Below are 24,586 nucleotides of genomic sequence, written 5' to 3' on the forward strand. Positions count from 1 at the left end.
TCTCTTTCTTCCCTTAGTTTTCCCACCAGACTATCTGTACGTGTGTGTGTGTGTGTGTGTGTGTGTGTGTGTGTGTGTGGTGCCAACAGCCCCCTACTCACAGTCCCAGTATCAGCACGCAGACTGGAAGAGGAGAATCTGGCCAGCGTCAACAGCGCACAGGGTTACCCACCCTAGGGTCCAGGGGCAACCCTGTGTGGTGCTGGAGGTGTGTGTGTGTGTGTGTGTGTGTGTGTGTGTGTGTGTGTGTGTGTGTGTGTGTGTGTGTGTGTGTGTGTGTGTGTGCGCGCATAATGGCAAGCTCTATTTTTGAGGGCTGCAAAGCCATCTTTACATGCATGAGACAAATGGCAAATTGTGACTTTTAATTTTTGGGGAACCAAAAATGGTTGAAAAGAAAGCTGTGAGAGAGTGAAATGCCTTCACACACTCGGCGTGCACGGTGCCCATGTGGATTTCAATCGACTTCCCTCCCACTGCCGCAGGGGGAGTTACAAAAAATTCTGGGGAGCGCTGTCCCTTTAAGAAGGTTGCGATCACTTCCAGGAAAACCAGGAACATGTTGCTTCACTTTGATGTCATTAGGAAGTCTAATCGGAGGGCGAATATCCACCAAGTGCCTCTATATTAGCCTAACGCAGCATCCTGAGGGAGGGAAACGCCAAGGAATGTGTGTGTGTGTGTGTGTTTGTGTGTTGGAGTGTCACCCAACTGAACCACAATGTTCCGGGGGAGGGATGTTGGCTGGCTGAAACGCACACAGGCAGACAAACACACACACACACACACACACGCACACGTGGAAAATAACGACATTAAGAGGTAGAAAAACAAACACAAAAAAACAACATCACGAAAAATACAAACAGACATTTAAGCACACAAAGTAAAGACAGAATAAACACACACACAGGCAGACAAACAGACAGGCAGACTGCTAAATCTGATGTTCAGGTCACTAATGTCAACAACAGTTTAATCTTCTGGTCATCGTTGATTCTTCCAAAAGTGGCCTCATGTTTATGTACTTTAGATGAATATTTGGGATGTATAGATTTTATTTTCAGGACAACACATTTCAAAGTTCCGTTTCCTGCAGTTTTATTTCCCTTCTAGCGAGAAACGTGTTTTTTATTCAAAGTATAGGTCGTCTTCATCATCAATGTCATTTTAAATAGTCCTGAAAGGAGACTTCCATCACAACAGAAGCTACAGGGCTGCTACACATTAACGGCCTTTTACAGCTGGACACAAGAAAAGAACACACACGTCTGACTGTCACAGGCAATCTGTGTGTGCGTTACACATCCTCAGATCAATGAAGGTGAGGAAACACGTCGTAGCGGCTTTGGCCGCTGGTTCGCTTTGAGATTACGGCCCCATTTAAAATGTGAGTCCTCAATGCAAGATCCAATGCAAATACAAAAACATCATGTTGACAGGTTTCAGTCTGATAAAACTGCCTCGTCCCTGTCTGTGTGTGTGTGTTATTTATTATCGCAGTGTTTATGAATATGAGATGTGTCGGTGCTTATGCAAGCGAAATTCATTTGCAGTGTGGGTCTTTGTGCATATAGGTGTGTGTGTGTGTGTGTGTGTGTGTATAATGGCAAGCTCTATTTAGTTTTCTTTAGGGCTTTGGCCCTCATTACATGCATGAGGCAAATAGCAAATTGTGAGACCGTAAATGTGTGTGTGTGTTTTGCTTCTGTGCTTTTGTAAGTAAGATCAGAGTAAGCGTGTGGGAGTTGTTTTAAGACCAAAGAGAGAAAGGGAAGAAAGATAAGGGGCCAGAGAGAGAGAGAGAGAGAGAGAGAGAGAGAGAGAGAGAGAGAGAGAGAGATGTGTGTAAGGCAGCGAGATGAAGGAGAGATGAAAAAAGCATAAAAAAGAAAAAGAGAGAGAGCTCACACAGAGAGAAAGTGGTCATTTTGTTTTGGAAGATGTCATGAAAGTAACACTCTACATGCTGTGTGTGTGTGTGTGTGTGTGTGTGTGTGTGTGTGTGTGTGTGTGTGTGTGTGTGTGTGTGTGTGTGTAAATTGCTTTTCACCTGCTAGGGGATAAAGGATAAGGAAAACAACCACACACACTGAGTTGGTTCATTGTCAACACTCTTCAACAAGTGGAAATAAAACACAATAGTAGTACAGGTCAGCTCCATAAGGAACTGGTTTGTTTTTCTTTCCCAGTTTGAAGAGACCGAACTGGACCGGCCCGCACAGAGCGCTGACATCCAGCTCTCGTAAAAACCAGTGGGCTGAACGACGGCCGAGAGCCGGAAGTGAGACGCCTCACTGATGCTGAATGTGTGTGTGTGTGTGTTTTTATTTATTATTAAATTGTGTGGAGGCCGATAAAGCAGCGCATTCATTCCTGTGATTTTGGAACGATGTGTAATGTAACGTTGTGGTTTTGTAGCTTTCAATGGAATCGTATCGCGATGAAAAACAAATATTACGTCGTCTGAATTTATAACGCCACAAACTAACTGTTATTTCTCAATAACTGAGTTTCAGCCAAAAACGTTATCTTATATATATTTTACTTTTATTTAGAATTGTTCTTTTTGAACTAAAGGTCTTAATTAAATGACAAAATACAAAGTACGTTCCAGAAAATAAAAATAGGCTTTACTACGTGGTTCATTTAGAATATATTATTTATATACCAGAAGATATGTCATATTGTGATATTATATCGTTATCGAGACATTACATTTTGCACCCCAGTGTTATAACCCCAAATGAGTTATAATACTTGGTTAATCTATATTGATTTTTTCAGAATTTTATTTTGAATAAAATGTATATTTCCAAAAATGACACTTTTATACCATATTTTGATCATAACTATAAACATCTAGCATGATCTGAGCATGATTTGACCAAGGCCTAAACAACAACCTACAGAGTTGTAAGACCCCTCTTTGTACAAATAATAACTTAGAATCAGAATCTGCAAGAAAAATCACAATAAAACGAACCCTTGGGGAGGTACCATGGAGTTTTAGTAAAAAAAACTGTCGTTCGGTTAAACAATGTAAAAGATACAACCTTTATTTCTATTCACCATTGGTTTGGGAAATGCTGGATATTACAATTTGCATACATTTCTGCTGAAGACGTGACGCAGTCTAAGGAACCTCCCCAGCCCACGGAAGCCACCAGTCAAAAAACGGAACAAGGGCGAATGATTTTGAATGCTTTATTTGACTCCTACAAGCTCGTAGGGTTACAAAGAGGTGTATTTTATTAAAATCCGACTTTGTAAAGTGTACTTCTGAACGAACTAGAGAAACGTGACGGCCCCCCGCCCTGAAGTGACGTCGAGGCTACGGGGTTTATGTAATTACATAAACTTAACAGTAAGTTTAATTTTTTTGGTTCGGCTATAACTCTTTCCAAAAGGCTTTTCTGTATTTCAGCAATTTAAATTAAGTTGATCAACATTGTAGTTCTGGATATCGTTTAGGAAACGTCACTTGACTTATTTTTCTCTTTTCTTGTCCGATAATGGGCTTGGGGTGCATAAGGTTAAATTACCTTTTTGTTCCACAGCAGGGAAATCTCTCTGACTCTGTTATTTTGGTTTTTAAAAAGTATGACAGGAGAACGCAAAAGATGAAACAGAAACTTTACTTGAAGCTCATTTTTGTTCCCAGTTCATGCAAAAATTAAAGCTGTAAACGATAAAACAGTTGGGCGGAGGTGAGACAAAAAACATTGGATAAGGGCAGGTGTCACTCACGACGTGGTTGTAACACTCCAAAAAAAGCACTACGGGGCGCCGTCACCGTCACCGCAGGACGACACAAATTAACTCTGGCAATTTGACGCGATTCCGCCTTGAAACCCGATCCGAGTCTGTTAGCCGATGCCCACTGATCCTACGAGGTGGGAGGGGTTTCGTGGGAAAGATGGAGATGGACTGTAAAAGAGAGAGAGAGAGACAATTCCATCACCACTCCCCCCCTCTAACTAACAGCTATCAGGCCTGGCTTCATGCCCGAGCTGCTCAGCAGCCGCCTCCCTGCAGAGCCTCCAGCGAGCTGCTGGCAGTTTGTTTTTCTGCCAACACCAGGTTTTAATTTCTTCTCTTTTCTGCCTTTTTGCTAAATCAACATTTCTAGAGCAAATACAGCACAAACCTGCAAAATTCGAGGTGCTAAGTGTAGCATTTCTAACGTCCGTTTTGAGAATATTAATCCAATTGTCATGAATAAACAAGTCAAGCTTCTACTGACCACTGACGGGAATCATGATTTTGTGCCCGTTAGTTTTCTTTTAATTCATTAGTTGTGTTTCCAGTAAAATAGTTTCAGTCAACCCTGACTTGTCGCCCAGGTCTCTGGTCTGGTTTACAGCCGATTTGCTGTCGGAGAAACTGTCGTCTTATCAGAGCAAAGCAGGTGGGACGTCATCGTCCAACCTAGCTACTTCGCTACCTCGCTAATGGCTAGTGCTTTCTGGGCGATTCATAAGGCCGTCATACGCCATAATGTTTCTTACACCTTTTAAAACCTGACGGCGAGACGCTTCCCTCTACATGGTCGAGCCTCATAAGTAGGGATGGGTATCGTTTGGGTTTTTTCCGATACCGGTGCCTAAACCGATACTTTTTTTTATTGCCAAGGCAATTTTTTTTCTTCAAATTGAACAATATTATTAACTGTTTTAAGTATACTATAGATATAAATACTTACAAAGTACATACAAAACACACTTCAAACTACAGCTTCCAACCTTTTAACTTCAAACTATAAAAATATATATTTAAAAAAAGAACAGACACAAGCATCAGGTGGCCTGATGGGACCGTGTGCAACAGAGTAGTGTAAAAAAAAATAAAGTATTTAAATCGGCTCAGGCACAGGAAGGAAGCACCGAAATCTGCGTTGCTTTTCGGTCCGGTAGGTACCGGACGTGTTGGAACCGGTGCCAGTATAACCCCGGTGCTCAAACAGGTTAAAGCCAGCGGGTGGGCTTTGGCAGCGAGAGTGAGGGGCGACCCAGGCACACACACAACCACCACACACACACACACACACACACACACACACACACACACACACACACACACACACACAACCACCACCAATACTATGTATCTTGTGTGCACTTTACCCCTTTGCTGCTGTAATCCTGCACATTTCCCCACTGTGGGACTAATAAAGGATTATCTTAAGTAGTTTTTCGACCAAAACAAAACAAACATCGTCAAGCTGTTTGTTTGCTTGCTTTTCTTTGTCTTAGTTTTGGGTTTTGAACTTGAGCCTCAAGAAATTGTGATTTGTGATCATTTATGTATTACCTAAGCCAAATATTTGAATAAAAAAGTGAATAAAAACTAGTCAATCAACAATTATTCCTTAACAAGTAAACAATAACAAGGGATGCACCACCCACATTCTCAGTGCTGCGAGTCCGTCCCTCTCTTTTCCTCTCTGTCATTCCCAGCTGATTGCTGGCCGTCGTAGCGCTCCACTCAGTCGCCTCATCTACCCGTTTGTTTACTTATTCCCTCAGTTCTTCCCATTAGCATCACGCCACTCTGCCTCTTCTTCTGTCCCCCTTAATCTCCCCAAATCCCTCTTCCTCTTAAGAACACTTAATAAATCGCACATCCTAGACTGCTTCCCGAATGAGCGGAGAGTCTCCCTTATATACATAAAATACAGTCACAGAACAACAATGATGTGTATTGTCATCAGTCCGGAACATACAGATATAGCAGATCACTTGACTCCTAAACTGAGCTTGCTTTGTGTAAGGGAAAGTTCACACCGGAGTCATAATTAGGGTAAAGTTCACCCAGGAGTCACAGGCCATAAAACATCATATATTTAGAGGAAATCTGTTTGTCATATTATCAGATGCCCTTTTCGTCCCTCAAAAAGAGAAAATGTCCATCCGCCCCCATCTTACCGTGTTTGGCTTCTCTTCCGTTTTTTTTCTTCTTCTATCTGTTCGTCCATCCATCTAAACCCAAGGAGGAGGTTGATGTGAGGCCAGGGCCTCTGGACTCAAAGCAGCCGTAAACAGTGTTTACCCTCCTGCAGGCGGTCAGGTCTAAGTGGCCAGCCGGGGTGCAAACGCCTCCCTTGTGCGGCCGTTAAAGTCAATGGCCTCGTCGAGGCTGCATGGTGGCAACGTGAGAAACTGGTAACAAATACACACACACTCCTATCAACCCTGCTGTGTCTTTGACCAATGCACTCAGATATCAGCGGCTGCACGAGTCTACACACAGATCCGACACCGCACTTCCTGCAGTCGGTACTGCACGTGTGGAAACTAGTGCTACACACTTGTTGTTTAACATATTTTTCCCCCTGATAATGCTAGATTGTGAACAACAACTCTGTGTTGAAAACAGCAGGAGAGCTGGTTAACAGCTAAAAGCTGGTTAACAGCTAAGAGCTAACAACTAATAGCTAACAGCTAACGACTAACGTTAACGGAGGCTCCATCCACATTCTGAAGCGTTCAAACTGTTTAGTAAAAAAATTTGTGTTAGGTGAAAGACAAGAGGAAGAGGCAAAGGTCAGTGTTAGTCAAATTGAGCGTGCACACACACACACACACACACACACCCCAGTGAAAGAGAGAAGGGGAACTCCACTATCTATCTACCATCTTCTCCTGTGTCTCACTCTCTCAGTATCCGTTTCTCTCACTCACACACACACACACACACACACACACACACACACACACACACCAAGTGAGGCTGGCAGATGGAAAATTGGTAAAATGCCGTGGTCCAGATGCTGCTGAACCCACAGTGCAGAAGGCGAAGGGCTTTGATCTGCCTCACCGCAGAGGAACTACTAGAGGAGACGAGAGGATGCTAACTGCTCCTTTAAAGTGAGGAAAGTGAGCGAAGGGGAGTAAATGCATGCGTGTGTGTGTATGTGTCTAAATAAAAGGGAGTGTATTAGTGCGGCGGAGCGAGGGAGGAGTTGGATGGTGCTCCCATGTGAGATGTACGAGAGTCTGTGAGAATACGCCAGAGGGATAACTCGCACAAATACAAACAGATAATAACTTTATTTATATAGCACCTTTAAAAACTAATTTTACAAAGTGCTCTACAGAGAAGCAAAGAAGACATAACTTAAATATCGATAAACAAAAAGGACCATATCGACAATGAATGCTACAATAACCAAAACAAACAAAACCAGGGGAACAAAAGAACAGCATAATAAAAAGGACATAAAAGGACGACATCACTTAAAAGCAATTCTATAAAAATTAAGTGATTTAAAAGAAGTTATTGATTCTGCCAGCCTTATCCCCTCTGGTAGATATCTCCAAAAACATACAGAAATAAATTGTGCCACACGGCCCAGCCTTTCCACACATGGTTCTCTTCGGGCACATCCATGTGGGGAGCAACATGCGTAAACACACAAATACTCACAAAGCCCGGGGGTTGCCTGCAGTAAACACCACCATCCGCACACGACACACATGCTGAGCTGAGGAAATGTTTCAACACACATAAACACACACACACAGCAAGTTGTTTTCCTCCCAATGTAATTTAGGAAAAGCTGTATTCATTTATCAACTCAGACCAGCTCTCCTCTGTATGAGCATTGCCTCTTTCCATCCAGCCTCCAAATTTGTATATATATATATATATTTTTTATTTTTTTTTGTCAGAGGCACTTAATAACAGAACCCTGGTTAAATAAAGGTTATATACATCAAAGTCTGCCAACTGGAGCTCAGGGTGGGGAATGTGGAGTGGGCGCACGCCAATACATTTAGGTTCTGGGAGGCTGATTTGCTCACAAACACACACACACACACACACACACACACACACACACACACACCTCAGCAGGTCAAAAACTATTGTTTGGAGGTGAAATGTTTACATTTCCCAGGTTCCAGTCCCCCAAAGATTAAACCTGTCTTTGCCCGCGGGATCTCCAGAGGTGAATGGGTTTGAGATGGAGTATGACTCACAGCCCGGCTCAGTTCTGGCCAACATGCGGTCGGAGAGAATCCGCCTGCCAGCTCTGACTCCTCTTGACATTTCAGTGAGGTCGGCCAGCCAGCCAGCCAGCGAGCCAGCCGGTCAGTCAACAGCCAGGCGGCCGGCCCAGAAACGTGGTCAGAGACGGTCTCAAGCAGCCATTCTGCTGTTTGGTTGGATAACAGCCATTATTTCGAGAAGGAAGTTCACTCAGATGGCCAGATGTCAGTCAGCGAACAAGGCGGCTTGTCTCTGACGTGATTAATAAAGCGCCTGGGTGCCCCCCCCCCCCCACACACACACATGCTGTGGTGATGAGAGGGTAGAGAACCACCCATTGACCCGTCACTCATCCATTCAGTCGGTCGGGGAAATGTCCGTCCTGCCAGGCAAGCGGTCACCGTGGTCGGTTAGCCAGCGAGGCGGGCGAGCCTGAAAAGTGCTAAACGACTGTCAGCTGGCGAGGAGGCGGAACATGTGCGCTTGGATAATGGCGGTACGACCGCACGCCGATCTTTCCTTTATACTCAAGTCAAGAAACGACTCCATTGGCCAAAACAGTTCTCCCGATCAGATCGCTGAATCGCTCAGCCGGCGGCCAGAAGTTAGTTTGCGCCGCCAGCCGATGACTCGATCCAGCAGCCCGGCACAGTCAGGAATGGGTTCCTTTAACGGCGTTGGAAGATGCACCCGGTGACTTGATGCACTCGTCCAGAAATGAGAATGTATTATTATTATTATTATTATTATTATTATTATTATTATTATTATTATGTTGCATTACGGTTCCCCTCCGGCCTCAGTTGGAGGTTTTATTTAAAAAAAAAAACTTCTCCCAGGAAAGAGATCAGAGGCTATTTCTCACTATAACATGTTATTAATTTTGTCGTCTGGGGACTGACCAGATACGAGCGCAAGGGTCCAATTTGGCTCCTTAGCCCGTTCTTTTAAGACAAACAGTTCTCATATTCACTTGTGCAGCCAAAGGCAACCAAATCAGCCTGTGGTCGAAAATAGACCCGTTGAACCCTCGCAGCAATGTGGTGATGACTTAATGTCGGTGAATCTGGTCAGTAAGTCCGTGATTCCTGATCCAGTCTGCTTCATCAAGGAATCCAGTTTGTACCCATAAAGTCATCAAACAGCTCTTCAATAAGACATCTAGAGGCCAGTCAGACAGATCTTATTCCCCCTCGACCCGTTTGACCTCACTTTTTCATAGTATTATAGTTGTCAGTGTTGGGGGTAACGAGTTGCAAAGTAACGGATTACAGCAACGATATTACTATTATAGGTAACGAAGTAAAGTAACGCATTACACTCAAATAACGGAGCGCTAGCAGGAGCCCCAGTCGGCTACAGCGGGGAGCTAACGGGGACTCTGACCGAAGGTAGTAGCGGCTCGTAACCCGACGTTTACGATCGATTGTTCATGCAGGAAGTGTCGTGTGACTCACGCGATTATTATTGGAAATTATATTAATTAATAATAAATTATTATTGAAAATAAAGTGATGAAAGGGCCATGATGTTTGTCCATGTATCTTTGCAGTTCATTTGGACATTTGCTTAAAAAAAAAAAAAGGAAAGTAAAGTAACTAGTAGTGAAGTTACTTTTCAAATGCAGTAACTAGTAAAGTAATCTAGTTACAATTTTCAGAAGTAACTAGTAACTAGTTACTTTTTCTGAGTAACTACCCCAACACTGATAGTTGTGTTGCCTTTAAGGCGTTTTAAATTTCATTTTTTAGAGTTATTTCAAGACAAAAAAGAGAAGTAATAACAAGATAGTTTTTCTGTTCATGCCACACTGGGGCGTTACTTCCGGTTTAACCGTGTCCGGCACTGGTACTTCCGGTTCAGTAACTTCTGTCAGTGAATCAGTTCTCATGCAGTTTTACTTTCAAAGCGGGTTAAAGTTAATTGAAAGTGCAACACAGTAAACAATGAATCTAGTAAACGTGATATTGAGTCCTCAAGAGTTAAAAGTTAGAGAAACGGTAAAACACACAAGTCACCCCGACAGTAAATCAACAAATACTGAGAATGTGGTATTAGCACCCTTTTGTCAATATAGCCGCCCTGTGCCTATTATCAGACGTGAAAATCTTCAACATTTGTTTTTAACGTTTCCTTAATTATCTCCGGAACCACAACGTTGTTTAACATTCTGGGGAGTACTAACGCTACGAAGCTATCGTCAACAAACACACGTTAGTTACGGTCTTACAAACACAGAATGGAGTTCCAACACGACTAGTCGTACTAAATTCACTGTAAGAAGGTTAACGGTGATAGGGGCAACAATTGATTACTCACCATTCAGTCTCACAGAAACGCTGTAGCCAGCTATCTGGCCCGTTAGCTCCGGCTAGCTCCTTGTTAGCAAATCCTTCAGGCACTGAAGCTGCGGCGTCTGTCCCCTCCAATATAGCTTTGCTCAGGACTCTTTTCTTGGCATCTTCTGACTCACACTGAAGCTTTGCATGCGTCGTAAGACATGTCCATGTTTAGATGCTCAGACGCGGAAGTGGAAACCATATCCGCCAGATTTGAAACCATATCTCTGGGACGTATTATTGCTAACATCTAATTTTATTAAAAACTTAAACGTCTGCCCCACTTCGAAGCAGGCCCCGCCCCCAAAGGGTTAACTTCATTTAAAGTTCTATAATACCACAACCCTTGTGAGAAGATGTACATGTACATTTTTTTTAATAATTAAAGTAACCATTAAGTTTGAGTACTTACGACCCTACGCTTGTCGCGGCGGCTAAAACAGTTTCGCAAGATCCTTCATAAGTACCTGTTACAATGTTGGATTTCACAAACAAACACATACGGAGTTGTAGGAGTCTAACAAAGCAATCCGTAGCCTTATAAACCCCCTATAAGTACCTGAACGCTCACAAAACAGCATTTCCAGATGTTGTTGTGGAAGCACCGATACAAACAAACAGATAAAAATGTGTGTACATAGAATGCACGCTGATGAAAGTGAACCCTCACACACACACACACACACACACACACACACACACACACACACACACACACTCACACACACACACACAAATGCACTGGTGGACGCGGCTGCAGACAGGAAGTTTAAATCCTTGAGGGGCTTTGTCACTCTTTTCCCTCCCTCGCTACTTTTCTTCTTTTTTGTGTGTTTTTTACTTTGTCCTTGATGCACTTGCAGCGGTGCCTCCGTCGTGACCTTTAATGAACATTTTCTCATCAGACACATTGAGGAGGAAGAATACATTTTGTGTTCACTGCAGGTGCCCCTGACTCTCTTTCTTCCAGACAGCAAAGGTTACAGAATATTTTCTGAAGATGAATTCCCTCCAAAGAAGAGACTATGAAGGAATGTACAATGTATGTATCAAACAAATGCATTTGGATATATCAACAGAAACTACACGTTTAATGAATAATAAACCAGGGTTTTACATACTGTATGATGTTCCATAGGAATGCCATCTATTTAAATGATGTTGTCTGGCACTTCCCACCTACACCTTAATGATCCATCAGTTTTACTGGGAAAAGGTCCGGGGCAATAATATTTATCCTTCCCTCTGAACCTGCCAAGTCCACAGTTTTTACAGGTCTGAAAAGGTAATTCATTCCTGAAGTGCCTCACATTTCTTTCCGATGTCCAGCAGGGGGTGACTCCTCTGGTTGTATAAAAGTCTATAGAAAATTACTCTACTTCTCTCTTGATTTATTCCCTCAGTAAACATTGTAAACATGAGTTTACATCTCAATCTCTAATTTCAAGTCTTCTTCAATACAGCATGATGTTCATTTAGTAAATTATGGTCATTTAGAGTCAAACAGACCATAAAGCAGGGGATGCTTTAAGGGCAGGGCTACAAGGTGATTGACAGGTCGCTACCACGGCTTTGTTTCTGCCTTGAACTTGAACCCTTTCAGTGTGTTTTCAGTTCAAGAGAGCTAAGTCTAACATGTTACTGTCTCATTCAGGGTTTGGTTGTTCCGCCCTCTCATTTCACTTGTGGTTGCAAAAGAAACCAAGATGGCTACGGCCAAAATGCAGAAATCCAGGATTCAAAAACCCAATGGGTGACATCACGGTGACTCCGTCCACTTCTTGTCCACGGTCTGAGCCCAAGCACAACCAAACTCACAATTCAACAGAAACAAACTAACGTGACCTTGTTTGCCTCGGCCCTTCATCCTCTCTCTGTGTTCATACCATCCATTAATATTGTTGACCGAATATTTTGCATAACTTTCACGCTTACCAGACACAAGTTTTACATTTCATCGCCGCTGATGGAAACCCGACCTGCAGATATTCCACCACTGGGGAGCACAGCATGACGTGCGTCAACCAACCAATCGAATGCCTCTAAATATTTAAAGTCTGTAACACTATGCATGATGACCGAGTAGTTAAGCCGCCAAAAGTGCAAAAATCTAGCCATCGATCTTTTGGTGCTGCAGTACATGAACTACTCTGATGAGAAGACGCTCCCCGCAGTCGCGTAGCTTTACAGAAAGCCAACGTGTTCGGCCAAACCACAAACAACGGGTTTGCATTCACCAGCTCGGCCACCAGTCCGATTGGTGGGAAATAAAGAGAGAAATAAAAGTGACCGCTATCTAATTTTCTTTCATTTTTGTGCAGATCTCCTTGTGTGTGAGTAATTATTTCCCTCTCCGGCTCGCTGTTGTCATCGGGGATCGAGGCTGTCGAGTCGCTGCCAAGGCCCCATTCACTGTCTGCACATAGCCGGTGTTACGCAACGGCTAATTACCTCCACTCAGCCCGACAAAACCATGGATGGAGAGAGAGAAAGAGAGAGAGAGAGAGAGAGAGAGAGAGAGAGAGAGAGAGAGAGAGAGAGAAGGGAAAAAGAGAGCGGGGGGAGTAAGTGTGATGAAATAAAATAGACGGTAGGGGAGGAGGAACGGTCAGAGGAAAGTCAGAAGGGGGAAAGAGAGAACTTGTAAAGGAGATGAGAGGCAGTGGGTGGAGAAAGAGTTTAGAGAAACATGAGAGAGAAATAGACAGAGGACGATAATGAGAGGTATAACGCAAAGGACAGTGGGAGGAGAAAGAAAGGAGAGCTGACTCTCCTGCAGTGTTTTGGTCCGGAGGAGAGGCAGAAGGAAAAAGACATCAAACCATAATGACCTCTGCGAGAGAGAGAGAGAGAGAGAAGAGGAGGGTTGTCAAAGCCAGACAGGGCCCGCAGCCCTTTTCCTCTCCAACAATTTTTGGAGATGATGTCATCATTCATAAAAAAAAGAAAAGAAAAAGAAAAATGTGTCTGCGCCTCCGGCTGAAGTAGAGCAAAAGTAAGAGAGGAAGGTGGGAGAGAAGAAGACAGACAGACAGAGAGAGAGATGAAACAGAAGGGTTGGATCAGGACAAAAAAATGTCTAAAAGGAAACCAACATGACATAACTGGAGAGAGGAAAAGGGCAGGAGAAGGAAACTACCTCAAATTCAACTTTTAGCCCTTGCTTTATTCTGATTTGTGGGTTCACGAATCAGAGTAAAGCGAGTCAAAGATCCCCTTAAGGAACAACAAGATTACAACATATTGATAAGTGAGCTTTCACAGGTGCTGGGATGTAGATTGCATCCAAGCCAGGCCAGCTGTTTCCAGTGTTAGTGCTAAACTAAGCGGCTGCTGGCTGCATCCAGTTACTGGGTGACTGTGGCTCAGTGGTTAGCATGCCCGTCTTTTTGCTTTTCTACGGACGAGTCCAATCTTGTGGCATCACCAGCGATGGGCTACGCACACTGCTCAGATGTTATGCCATAACACTGCACTGAAGGTTTTGCCCCAATTGTACCTTTACAGCGTATACAAAGCAGTGTTGAGCAGACTGCTGTGCACTTGTATCCCACTTGTGTTTTGTTGCTCTGCAAAACCTCATTGCCAGCTTTATCATCCTTTACGTGCCAAAAACAGAAGGTTTTAAGCTTAAAAAAATAACGTGTTATTAGATTTTTCATCTTTTTCAGGCCAGAAAGTAAACATTTAGATTCACAATATGTGATCAGTTTATTAAAATTACGCCTATTTGGTCATTTAAAGTCATCGTTTTTGGGATCACTATAATTATAGTATCAATAATCAAATAAATAAAAAAAAAACAACACAGATTTGGCGATAGTTAAATTGCTAGCCAGCTAGCTGCTAGCTAGCTCTCTGCTAGCTAGCTCTCTGCTAGCTAGCTGCTGGTTGGTTGATGATGAACTAAGATCTCAACCGTTCTGGCAGTGAGAGTAATTCTAAAAACACTATCGACATTGTGCTGCTGGAGTCCGACCGCCAGGTGACCTGATGTGCTTTGGTGCTTTTGTAGTTCCTCAAAACTGCGAGAGCCATCGACACCAAGAAAAGAAAACTACAAAGTAATTAAAAATGTCCAAAGAGTAAAACCTCCTATAAATGCACTTTCTATGAGAATACAAAAAAACTGGTTTTCTCGCAGAATTTTATTTGTTCAGGACACCGAATACATAATACAAAAAAAATAATAAATACACAAAGTGCAGATCGGAGATTTTTCTCCACTTGTCCTGGATCATTTTGCAAATCGGAGGTTTTGCACTTCGATGTGTGAGTTCATGGCTAATGGATGTGGTTCTGCAAAACCATCAGACTGCCAAGGTGTCGCTACCGAATGTTCCCAAACACTCTTCATTGTTTACAATGATACCCGCTGCAAACTGGTACTTGTCGAACTTGTCAAACTCATTTCTTGCTTGGAGGCCGTCTTCATACCAAATACTGAAACGCCTTCACTTGCTGTGTTGGGATAAGGTGTCCTACCCGCTAAAATCCTGCCCGACAACAAGGGGCTCAAAACATATATCAAGCGGACGAAGGAGAAGAAAAGAAAAGTAGTAGCTTCAAGATGACAGACGACAGGAGAAAGGACGAAAAAATTGAAGTCGCACTGATCCCTCTTCGCCTATTAGATAATGCAAACAGTGAGGGGCGACACATTTATCCTTTTAAATCTCAGAATCATCATGATGATCCAGATGTTCTTTTGTGTTTTCTTTATTAACTTTGTCTTCCCTCATAAAGACTATGAGGAAAGCATTCATTATTATGTCTTTGTCATAGACTGTATATAAAAAGTGGATGTGGCCGAGTTGTCGCTATCTTGGTTTTTCGCCGTCGCCATCTCGTTTTTTTTTTGCAATCAGAAGTGAGACGAGAGGATAGAGAATACGACCAAAAGTGTTCCAATTAACTTTCATGAACTGAAAACGCAGGTTTGAAGTTTGAAGACGACTACATGGACAACTCCCAGACCAGACAACACAGTGGTAGAGACCTGTCAATCACCTTGTAGCCCCGCCCCTAAAACATCCCCTGCTTTATGGTCTGTTTGACTCTAAATGACCAAAATTTACTAAATGGACATCATCCTGTATTAAAGAAGACTGGAAAGTAAAGATTGAGACAAACTCAAGTTTACAATGTTTACTGAGGGAATAAATCAAGAGAGGAGTCAATTTCTATAGACTTCTATACAACCAGAGGAGTCGCCCCATGGTGGCCAATGCAGTGGCACTTACGCATTGGTCTTTTTTGTTTCTCAATTACTTGCTCTTGCAAGTTAAACTGCTAATGAAAGCCTTTTTCACTTGAGAGTCAAGAAGTAATTTATGTTTCTCTAGCTCTCTGCCCTTTTATTGAGCAACACTAGATTTGATTTACCTTTTTGTTTTTTTATTTTAGGTTACTGGATACGACAGGCTTCTCTTTTCCTTTTTTACAAATGCGGTTCTGTTTTTTACGACACAATCACTAACCAGACCTTTTTAATGTGTTTTAACTTGCTGAGTCTTTTCCACTTGGTCCTTGAATCGAGTGAAAAACAAGACAAAATGCCTTTAATGACATAGTTGACCAAAGGCCTTGAACTGAAAGAGGTGGAAAACATTTACCACAGCACTACTCAGCCTTGTTCAGCAGCTTTTTTGTCTGTTTATAATGCAACCAAATATGTCACTTTGCTATGAAATCTGAGTTGACGAAGCTTTTACTTTTCATTTACTTGTCTTTTTTCGCTGAGAGTGAGCTTCCTCTGCGTCTGGTTTTGTGCAAGATTTGACCAAATCTCACATGACCGGATTATTTTTTTCTGTCTCCCAAAGACAATATGTATGTGTGTGTGTGTGTGTGTGTGTGTGTGTGTGTGTGTGTGTGTGTGGCCTCCCAGTGTGTCTGTCTGACAGGAATTACCAGGCAGTCTGAGCATTTTCATTAGTTCCTAGAACACCAAACAAACCACACGGGTATGTGAAGCAGCTGCAGTTGTACTGGAGAGAGAGAGAGAGAGAGAGAGAGAGAGTGCCCACACTAATCTACAGTATGAGTGAATTTAAGTGGGTCGAAGTGCATATCTGCACACATCTGTCTACCAGCTTGCTTCCGTGTGTGTGTGTTCATGTTTCACTGCCTGCACGTGCATCCAAACCCAAAGTGTTCCAATTAGCAAGAGATTGTGGATTTCTGCATGTATTCCATGCAACTTAAAACTTCACACAACGTATAATACATGTGATGCTAAAGTGTACCCACAATGTTTTTATTGCAATTCAATGGCCTTTTTTGTCTGAACATTTCCAAAATGTTGATGAATGTCCAACAGCTGTGTGTCTTTAAAAACAACACATGTTTTGGTGGATAATCACTTCAATAAAACATTTCCTTCTGGTACCTCAGCACAAGCTCATTTTATCACATTCCTCACAACAATTTCACCAAATGTTATCGTGACGGTTTCTCCCAACTGGAATCTCCAATTTCCACAAGCCCATCGGCAATATGGCAATTGTCCAAAACAACTATTAGTCGAGGCAAACAAAAGTTGAAATGACATAACCCCTTTCCAAGATCTCTGTGACCGTGGGAGTGCTGCCAGTGTGTTTAGATGGTGACACATTGCCTCTGCAGCCAAAGGCTGACCGGGTAGTGGATCACGGTGAAAACAGATAACAACACTCCTACCTGACCACGGGCTCCGGTATGGCCTCCAAGCTGGCGGGGACCTGCACCCCCTTCTCCCACTCTTGTCTCCACGGGTCCGAGAGCACGTAGAAGTCGTCCGGGCCGAGCTGGGCCGAGTCCGGGAGCTTCATGGCCGTGATGAAGTCGGTACGGAACACCTGCACGGAGAGAGGAAGGAAAGAAGAAGGAAGCTTGGTCAAATGGTCAAAAACAGCAGAGATATATACTAAAGATCTCAGAATCATGAAGATGATCCAGACGTTCTTTCGTGTTTTCTTTATTGACTTTGTCTTCTGCCCTCATAAAGACTGTGAGGAAAGCATTCATTATTCTGTCTTTGTCATAGACTGTATATAAAAAGTGGATGTGGTCGACTTGTCGCCATCTTGGTTTTTCGCCATCCCCATCTTGTTTTTTTGCAACCAGAAGTGACACGAGAGGATGGAGAATACGACCAAAAGTGTTCCAATTAACTTTCATGAACTGAAAACACAGGCTTAAAGTTTGAAGCTGAAAACATGGACAACTCCCAGACAAGACAACACAGTGGTAGAGACCTGTCAATCACCTTGTAGCCCCGCCCCTAAAGCATCCCCTGCTTTAAGGTCTGTTTGACTATATACTAAAAGATTCTGCTTCTCAACGTCTTTAGAGGAAAAGGTAAATGGTAAATGGACTTAATACTTCCTGTCATCGTTCCCCCTCTAAAACCCATGAGAGGCTACCATGCCCATCAGGACGATCTCACATTCACACATTGCATGTGGGGTTAAGTGTAGTCGACATGGACTACTTGAGGATCCTCTGATTGAAGGACGAGCCCGCTCTACCACTGAGCCACCGGCGGAAGAGATCCTCACAGTCTTTGGTTCTCAGAGTACACGAGAAAACAATCATTCTTGATTAAAAGAAAATAAACTGTAAGGTTCATGACTCCATAGTTCAGCTTGAACATAAATCCTGTGCTGCCCTCATTGTTTTCCACCTGTTCCTCGTTACCTTCTTCTTGTATTTAAACCCCGTTTGTCTCCTGTGCCCTTGTCGGATTGTACTGGTTTTTTCCCTGTCTGTTACCTGTCCTGTGAGTAGTCCCGTGTTGTTGCTGTTTTTGGATTCCTGTTTTTGTTTGTTCGTTCGTCCCTCGTCCTGTTTTGAAGCCTGACCTAAGTTTTGTTTTGTGGATTCAATTTACTTTGAACTGTTGCTCGTGCCTTTGGGTCCTCTCCTTACCCCACACCTGACAGAACAATCCGACCAGTATTTGGACCCAGTCTGCAACTTTTTATTTATTTCTTCGACCCCTTTCTAGTCCAGACTATGGACGCTGATTTTGAGGCGGGTAATGAGCCCCGTGAGGCCTTCGGTGGTCACCGTAGCCACAAGAAGGGTCATGTCGACCAGGTTACAGACCCTGAGTGCAACCCATGGTTGGGTTCCCACCTGGCGTATGGTGGGCCCCGTAGCCTGAGGGGGAAGACTCCTGCCGCTAGGGTTCCTGATCCTGAGGCCCGAACCTCTGGGCCTCGTCGACGTCGGCGCCGTGTCCCCTCTGCTTCCCCCACGCCAGGTCCAGTGGTCTCTTCCACATGGCGGCCGATCTCGGCCACCCGTGTCCCGTCGGCGTCCGGGCCGACTTCCCACCTTCTGCCAGCGGTCCGGCTGACTCCGGGTCCACCTCTACGGCCCGTCCCGGATGCCGCCGCTGCCAGACCCGGCCGCCGCCTCCGAGCCACAGTCGACCACTGCACCCTGGGTCCTGCCTGCCGGCCGTGATTATCTGTCTGCCCTGTTCCCTGATTGTGCATTCCTTTCACCTGTGCTGCCCTCATTGTTTTCCACCTGTTCCTCGTTATCTTTCTCATGTATTTAAACCCTGTTTGTCTCCTGTACCCTTGTCGGATTGTACTGTTTTTTCCCCTGTCTGTTACCTGTCCTGTGAGTAGTCCCGTGTTGTTGCTGTTTTTGGATTCCCGTTTTTGTTTGTTTGTTCGTTCGTCCCTCGTCCTGTTTTGAAGCCTGACCTAAGTTTTGTTTTGTGGATTAAATTTACTTTGAACTGTTGCTCGTGCCTTTGCATCCTCTCCTTACCCCACACCTGACAGAGTGTGTGTATTCAAGCAGACAATCACTCACATTTAATGTACACACACACTCTGCTCTAACAGCGTCCTGAAGCATCGATAATATCAGTCATATAGTCAAGGACATCAGCCAAGAACCCACACACGGCAGACACAAATCAACCATATAACTTCACTCTACATTTTATCATCATTGTCTAAGCCTCCTTATCCCCTGCTTTATTGGCTCGTCTCCTCCATCCTAGTCCCTCGGTCTCTCAACGCCGCCGCCCCCCCCCCCCCCCCCCCCCCCCCCCCCCCCCCCCGACCCCCAATCCTTTCCTCACTCAGTCCCCTAATGTACTTTTTTTAAACCTTTATTTTGACCAAAGTACAAAAAGAGAGGATACAAACATGGTAATAAAAGTGAAATAGAGGGAGCGAGATAAAATTAGTTGTTAGAATAAAGAAGGAAATAAAATATGTGAAGAAAAATCTACAAATAAGAGACCAGCTAACCAACAAACTAACCAACCAACCAACATTAAACATTCATAATGTTTTACATTTTGATACCCAGCACTATTGGTGACCTTTTCCAACTTTTCGGGCCATATTCGGGAGATGATCATTTATTTAAAAATAAATGATCATCTCTAATAATCTAAAATCCTAAAACAAACACTTTTGTGGATCTCTGATAAATAAAATCCCAAAAGAGGTTGACAGTCGTCCCAGAGGAACCGGCAGAATATTTGATCACTTCAGGATTCTCATGTTGTATTATTAAATTATTAAAATTTTTCAACATCTTCTTTCAGCTCCAAACCCACCGGTTCCTTCTGGAGACGTGAATGTTTTCCACATGAAAAACAAATGAATTTCTGGAACCAGGGTGTCAGGAGAAGCCTCTCCCCCTTTTATATTTGACAAAAAACAAACAAAAACAGACACAACTATTTTTCATAACGAGCGCCGACGTCACGCCAATGTGGACCGGAAAAAAGCCAAATCTGGAATGAAGAGAGACGTCTGATTTTGCCGTTCCACAGATGCTGAAATACTTTTTCTAAATTATTATGTGCCAGTTCTTCCGCTGGTGACTTGTTTACTGTCTCCACACCACAATAATTTCATTTAAATCACTAAAGAAAAGAAAACAATCACATAATACGTGGTGATTTACATGAAAAAGTATTAAAAAAAGATCGTTACATTTTAATAACTTCGTAAGCTCCTCAACATGACTAAGCGATTATAACGTTTTACTAAAACACTCATAAGTACACCTAACAATGGCGGTAACTTCCCTGTAACCATAGAGACTGTGGGGGTCTGACATTAACAGTAAGGAACCAGAGTTTTGTTTTTGTTTTCTGTGGCGTTTCGAAGTCCTGCAATCTCATTGGTCCTCAGACTCTTCTGAAAGCACGTCAGATGACACACGCGGAAGGAGACAGTCATTTACAATACATGTACCTCAGGGGGCAAGCAAGATTCAGGTCAAAGTCGGTCATTTTTCAATTTTCAATTTCTGAACCGAAAAACACGTTTTTTTGACTGAGAATGCTTCAAAACATTTCAATGCTTGTGTTTATTGTGATTATTTAGATTTAGATGCTTTAGGTCTTAATCTTTCTAAATATGTGCAGTAATACTCTGGCGGGGATGATGGGAAGGCACCGAACAATACAATTTAAAAAAACTCGGAGCGCAATCAAGGAGTCCTTTTTTCCTCACTCTTGACTTTTGATCATATTTATGCAGAAAATAAGTACAATAATATATATATATATATATATATATATATATATATATATATATATATATATATATATATATACTTATATATATATATATACGTATATATATATATACGTATATATATATTGTTTTAAAGGCAAGGAGTTGCGGATTCCTTAGAGATCAAGGACAATAGGGTCTGGTATTCATATCATCTAGGTTCCCCTAATTAGGGGACCCTAGAGATGATTCTTTGTGTAAATAATATTTTCTTGAACAAACGATATTCAGTATATCAATATTTCTCAGACATGTGATATCCTACTTCAGTACGCTTGAGGAGCAAATACTACTGGGACCAGTAACATCCAGTACAACACAACATGGCTATCTGTGTGCACATGACCTGATATATCATCACCATCATCCATATTAATGCAGACGCTCGTGGCCGTTTCGGTGCATTGCTCGTCATGCTTAAAAAGATGAAAAACACCACATTATTTATGGAAATAAAAGTGTTTGGTTTGTATTCATATTGTCATCAAACTCAAATATCTTACTCCACAAACCATGACTCAGCAACAATCTTGACTCAACTAAAATAATTTTGTTTCTGTCTGTGGAGACAGAAAAACACACACACACACACACACACACACACACACACACACACACACACACACACTTTGTCTCCTGGCCATTCAGTCAGTCAGTCAGTGGGCCAGTGTGCTGTGTTGAGTTATGAGCTGTATGCAGCGCACACTCATTGAGCCCCAAGTCCCCCCTAGGGGGCGAGAAGCCCTTTTAGAGGCCTTAGTGAGGTCTGTTCAAGTAGTCATATGAAGTAGCATGATCTGAGCAGAATTTGATCAAGAGTCCCCAAAAAGGCCTTCTCGAGCCAACCCCGAGTTTTTCCAGATGCATGCTTCAAGACCTAAACAACAACCTACAGAGTTGTAAGACTGCAAGCCTCTGCAAGCCTTGGGGTGTTACGAAGGAGTCAAAAAACTGTGTTGTTCAGTTAACAAATGTAAAGGTTATAACCTTTATGCCTGAACATGGTCGGATTGGTGAATGCTGGGTATCTAACTGTGCATACATTTCCACTTAAGACGTGTGACGCGTTCTAAGAAACCTCTCCCGATCACGGAAGCCTGCACAGTCGAAAATGTCGAAGGAGAGTAAGGAAGAAAAAAAATCCGGCCGCATTTGGATTTTTTTAGGTACTAATATACACACAAGGATCAATCCTGCTTTATTAGACTCCTACAAGCTCATAGGGTTACGAAGAGGTGTGCTTATTAACGATCTAGTGAAACGTTACGGCCGCCGCACCGGACGTGACGACGAGGTTACGGGGTTTATGTAATTACATAAACTTCTTTTCTTGTCTGATGGGCGCTGCGGGGCTTGGGGCTAGAAAGGTTAAGTCCAATCTAGATCTAGACTGGAGACATGGGCGGTGGAGTGTGTGTGTGTTTGTGTGTGTGTGTGTGTGTGTGTGTGTGTTTGTGTGTGTGTGTGTGTGTTTGTGTGTGTGTGTAGGGGTGCAGTCTGACATGCATTAATAATCTCGGGGGAGAGCGCTGCAATTATTAGCAAAAACTACTCCGACCATGACTGTTAGTTTTAATAAAGACACTTCTATGAGGATGTATGACTCCTGCTATTATACATGAAAACTACTACTATTATACAATGAAAACTACTACTATTATACCATGAAAACTACTACTATTACTCCTGCTAGTAGTACTGCTGTTACTTTTGCTTGTACTGTGAGTATTTCATTGACTGTGTCCTACACATAGAAGAGCCCAGCAGCCCAAATGAACTAATTAAGACACCAAAAACAAACAAACAAACAAACAACATAACTTCACACATCATACAAACTGTGTCAGCTGTCACAAGCCTTGTGATAAAACAAAAATCTGCTCCAAAAGAAGTTCCTATTGCCACAACTAAGAATAGTTATAGTATAATAGTAAAAGTAACAATGACATATTAATAACAACTTATTTATTAAACAATAAAATATTAAAATCAACAAAGATTTAGGAGTTTAACACCATTTATTTTTACTTTTGCCAACTACTGGCTTGTACGTACTCTAGTAGAGGTACTTCTGCTCCCAATACTAGTGGTATTACTGCTAGACTGCTGTACAGCTGCTCCTCCTGAAATTTCTACGACCTCCACTCCAACCTCTAGTACAAATAATACACTAATTATATACTTTTATATGGCATCAGCCAGCCGTGAAGGAAGAAATAACCGGACAGGGAACTTGAACCTGGACTTGAGCCTCACATTCTTCTGTGAACTGTGAGCTCCTGCTCGTGTGTTTGAGGCCCAATGGTCTTATTTTTGGGTCTGGCTCTAATCTCTGACCATCTGCAGAGCGCTGAGAGATTAGCAGCCGGCTTCGACCTGAGCTGAAACCAACGGAGGACTATGTTATCCACGTAATCATGAACGAGGAAGTATAAAGACTCCAAAAGCACACGACGTGGATGGTGGAGGTATTTGACGATCTTTTCCTCAACCTAACTAAGTATTTCACGATCTTTTCCTGAAGCTAATTAAATATTTCACACTCTTTTCCTCAACCCAATTAAGTAGTTTTGTAACTTAATCCTAACTAAGCAGTTTCCTGTAACGAGCAGAAATGGAAACTCTTTGCTGGCTTTCGTCGGAAAACGACGCACAAAAGTAAGTTTTCATAAGATACCATGAACCGCCGTGCGGGGATAGGTTGACTTAACACAAATACACAAGGAAAGAAACACGCATTAACACAAGGCAAGAATGTATGGCCGTGCATGTATCACAAAAAAAAACACACACACACACACACGCACACACACACGCACACACACACACACACACACACACACACACACACACACACACACACACACACACACAGGTGCACGCACACACAAACACACACAACATACCTAATGGAGTTGCTGAGCCATTTTCCTTAAAGCACAGTAACAAAGTGCTTTAAGTGCTTTTAAAGCCAGCTGACATCACAAACACACACACACACACACACACACACACACACACACACACACACACACACACACACACACCACAGTTAAGACTCCGTGGTTATCTAAAAAAAAAAGGTAATTTTAAAACATTCAAAAATTATGTTTAAAACTGGGTTTAGATCCTAAATATTGCCGGGCAGGTGACTTCTGCCTCACTTGCATTGGAGGTTTGAAGAGTCGGCCGACAGTTTGCGGCTTCAAGTCCCCGCACATGACCTCCAGCCTGCAGCTGGTAGTTTGAACGCATCATTGGCGGTTAGAAACGCAGAGTTCAGGTCTCATTGATGCACCTGTCTGTATACAACGATTGAAATGAACTTAAACGTTTTTATTTGACTTAATCTGTTCTATTTCCCAGGCAAAAAAAAAAAAAGCATTAAGGACTTGGACTGGAGATGGAGAGGAGGATGAAGATGAAGATGAAAATGACTCTGCTGACTGAGCTGTGGAAGACTACACACACACACTCTCTGGCATTGAGACAGACTACTAAGGGTCAACAGGTGTGTAATAAAACACTCGGCACTGCCAGACCTCACACCTGAGCCTCACACGGGCCAATGTACGGCTAAACGGAACAGGAGAATAAAAGAGAGAGAGAGAGAGCTGAAGACAGAAGCGAAGAAACTCTGAAGGGGAAGAAGGAAAGGGAAGGAAAGGAGAAGAGAGGAGAGGAGAGGACATGAGAGATAAGGAGTGGAGA

The 24,586-nt window shown here is 42.9% G+C and overlaps 1 protein-coding gene across 1 annotated transcript in view; it reads right to left on the minus strand.

Annotated features, from left to right (window-relative positions):
- jade2 (jade family PHD finger 2) overlaps positions 1 to 24,586 on the minus strand; it is a gene marked incomplete at both ends in the record, with an annotated part of 131,284 nt that overhangs the window by 82,682 nt on the left and 24,016 nt on the right. Inside the window, 1 exon segment of the mRNA XM_079237798.1 lies at positions 17,013 to 17,170. Coding sequence (XP_079093924.1) covers positions 17,013 to 17,170 — 158 coding nt within the window.

The sequence above is a fragment of the Taurulus bubalis genome (assembly GCF_910589615.1).
Source record: "Taurulus bubalis genome assembly, chromosome: 2".
In the NCBI taxonomy this organism is placed as follows: domain Eukaryota; kingdom Metazoa; phylum Chordata; class Actinopteri; order Perciformes; family Cottidae; genus Taurulus; species Taurulus bubalis.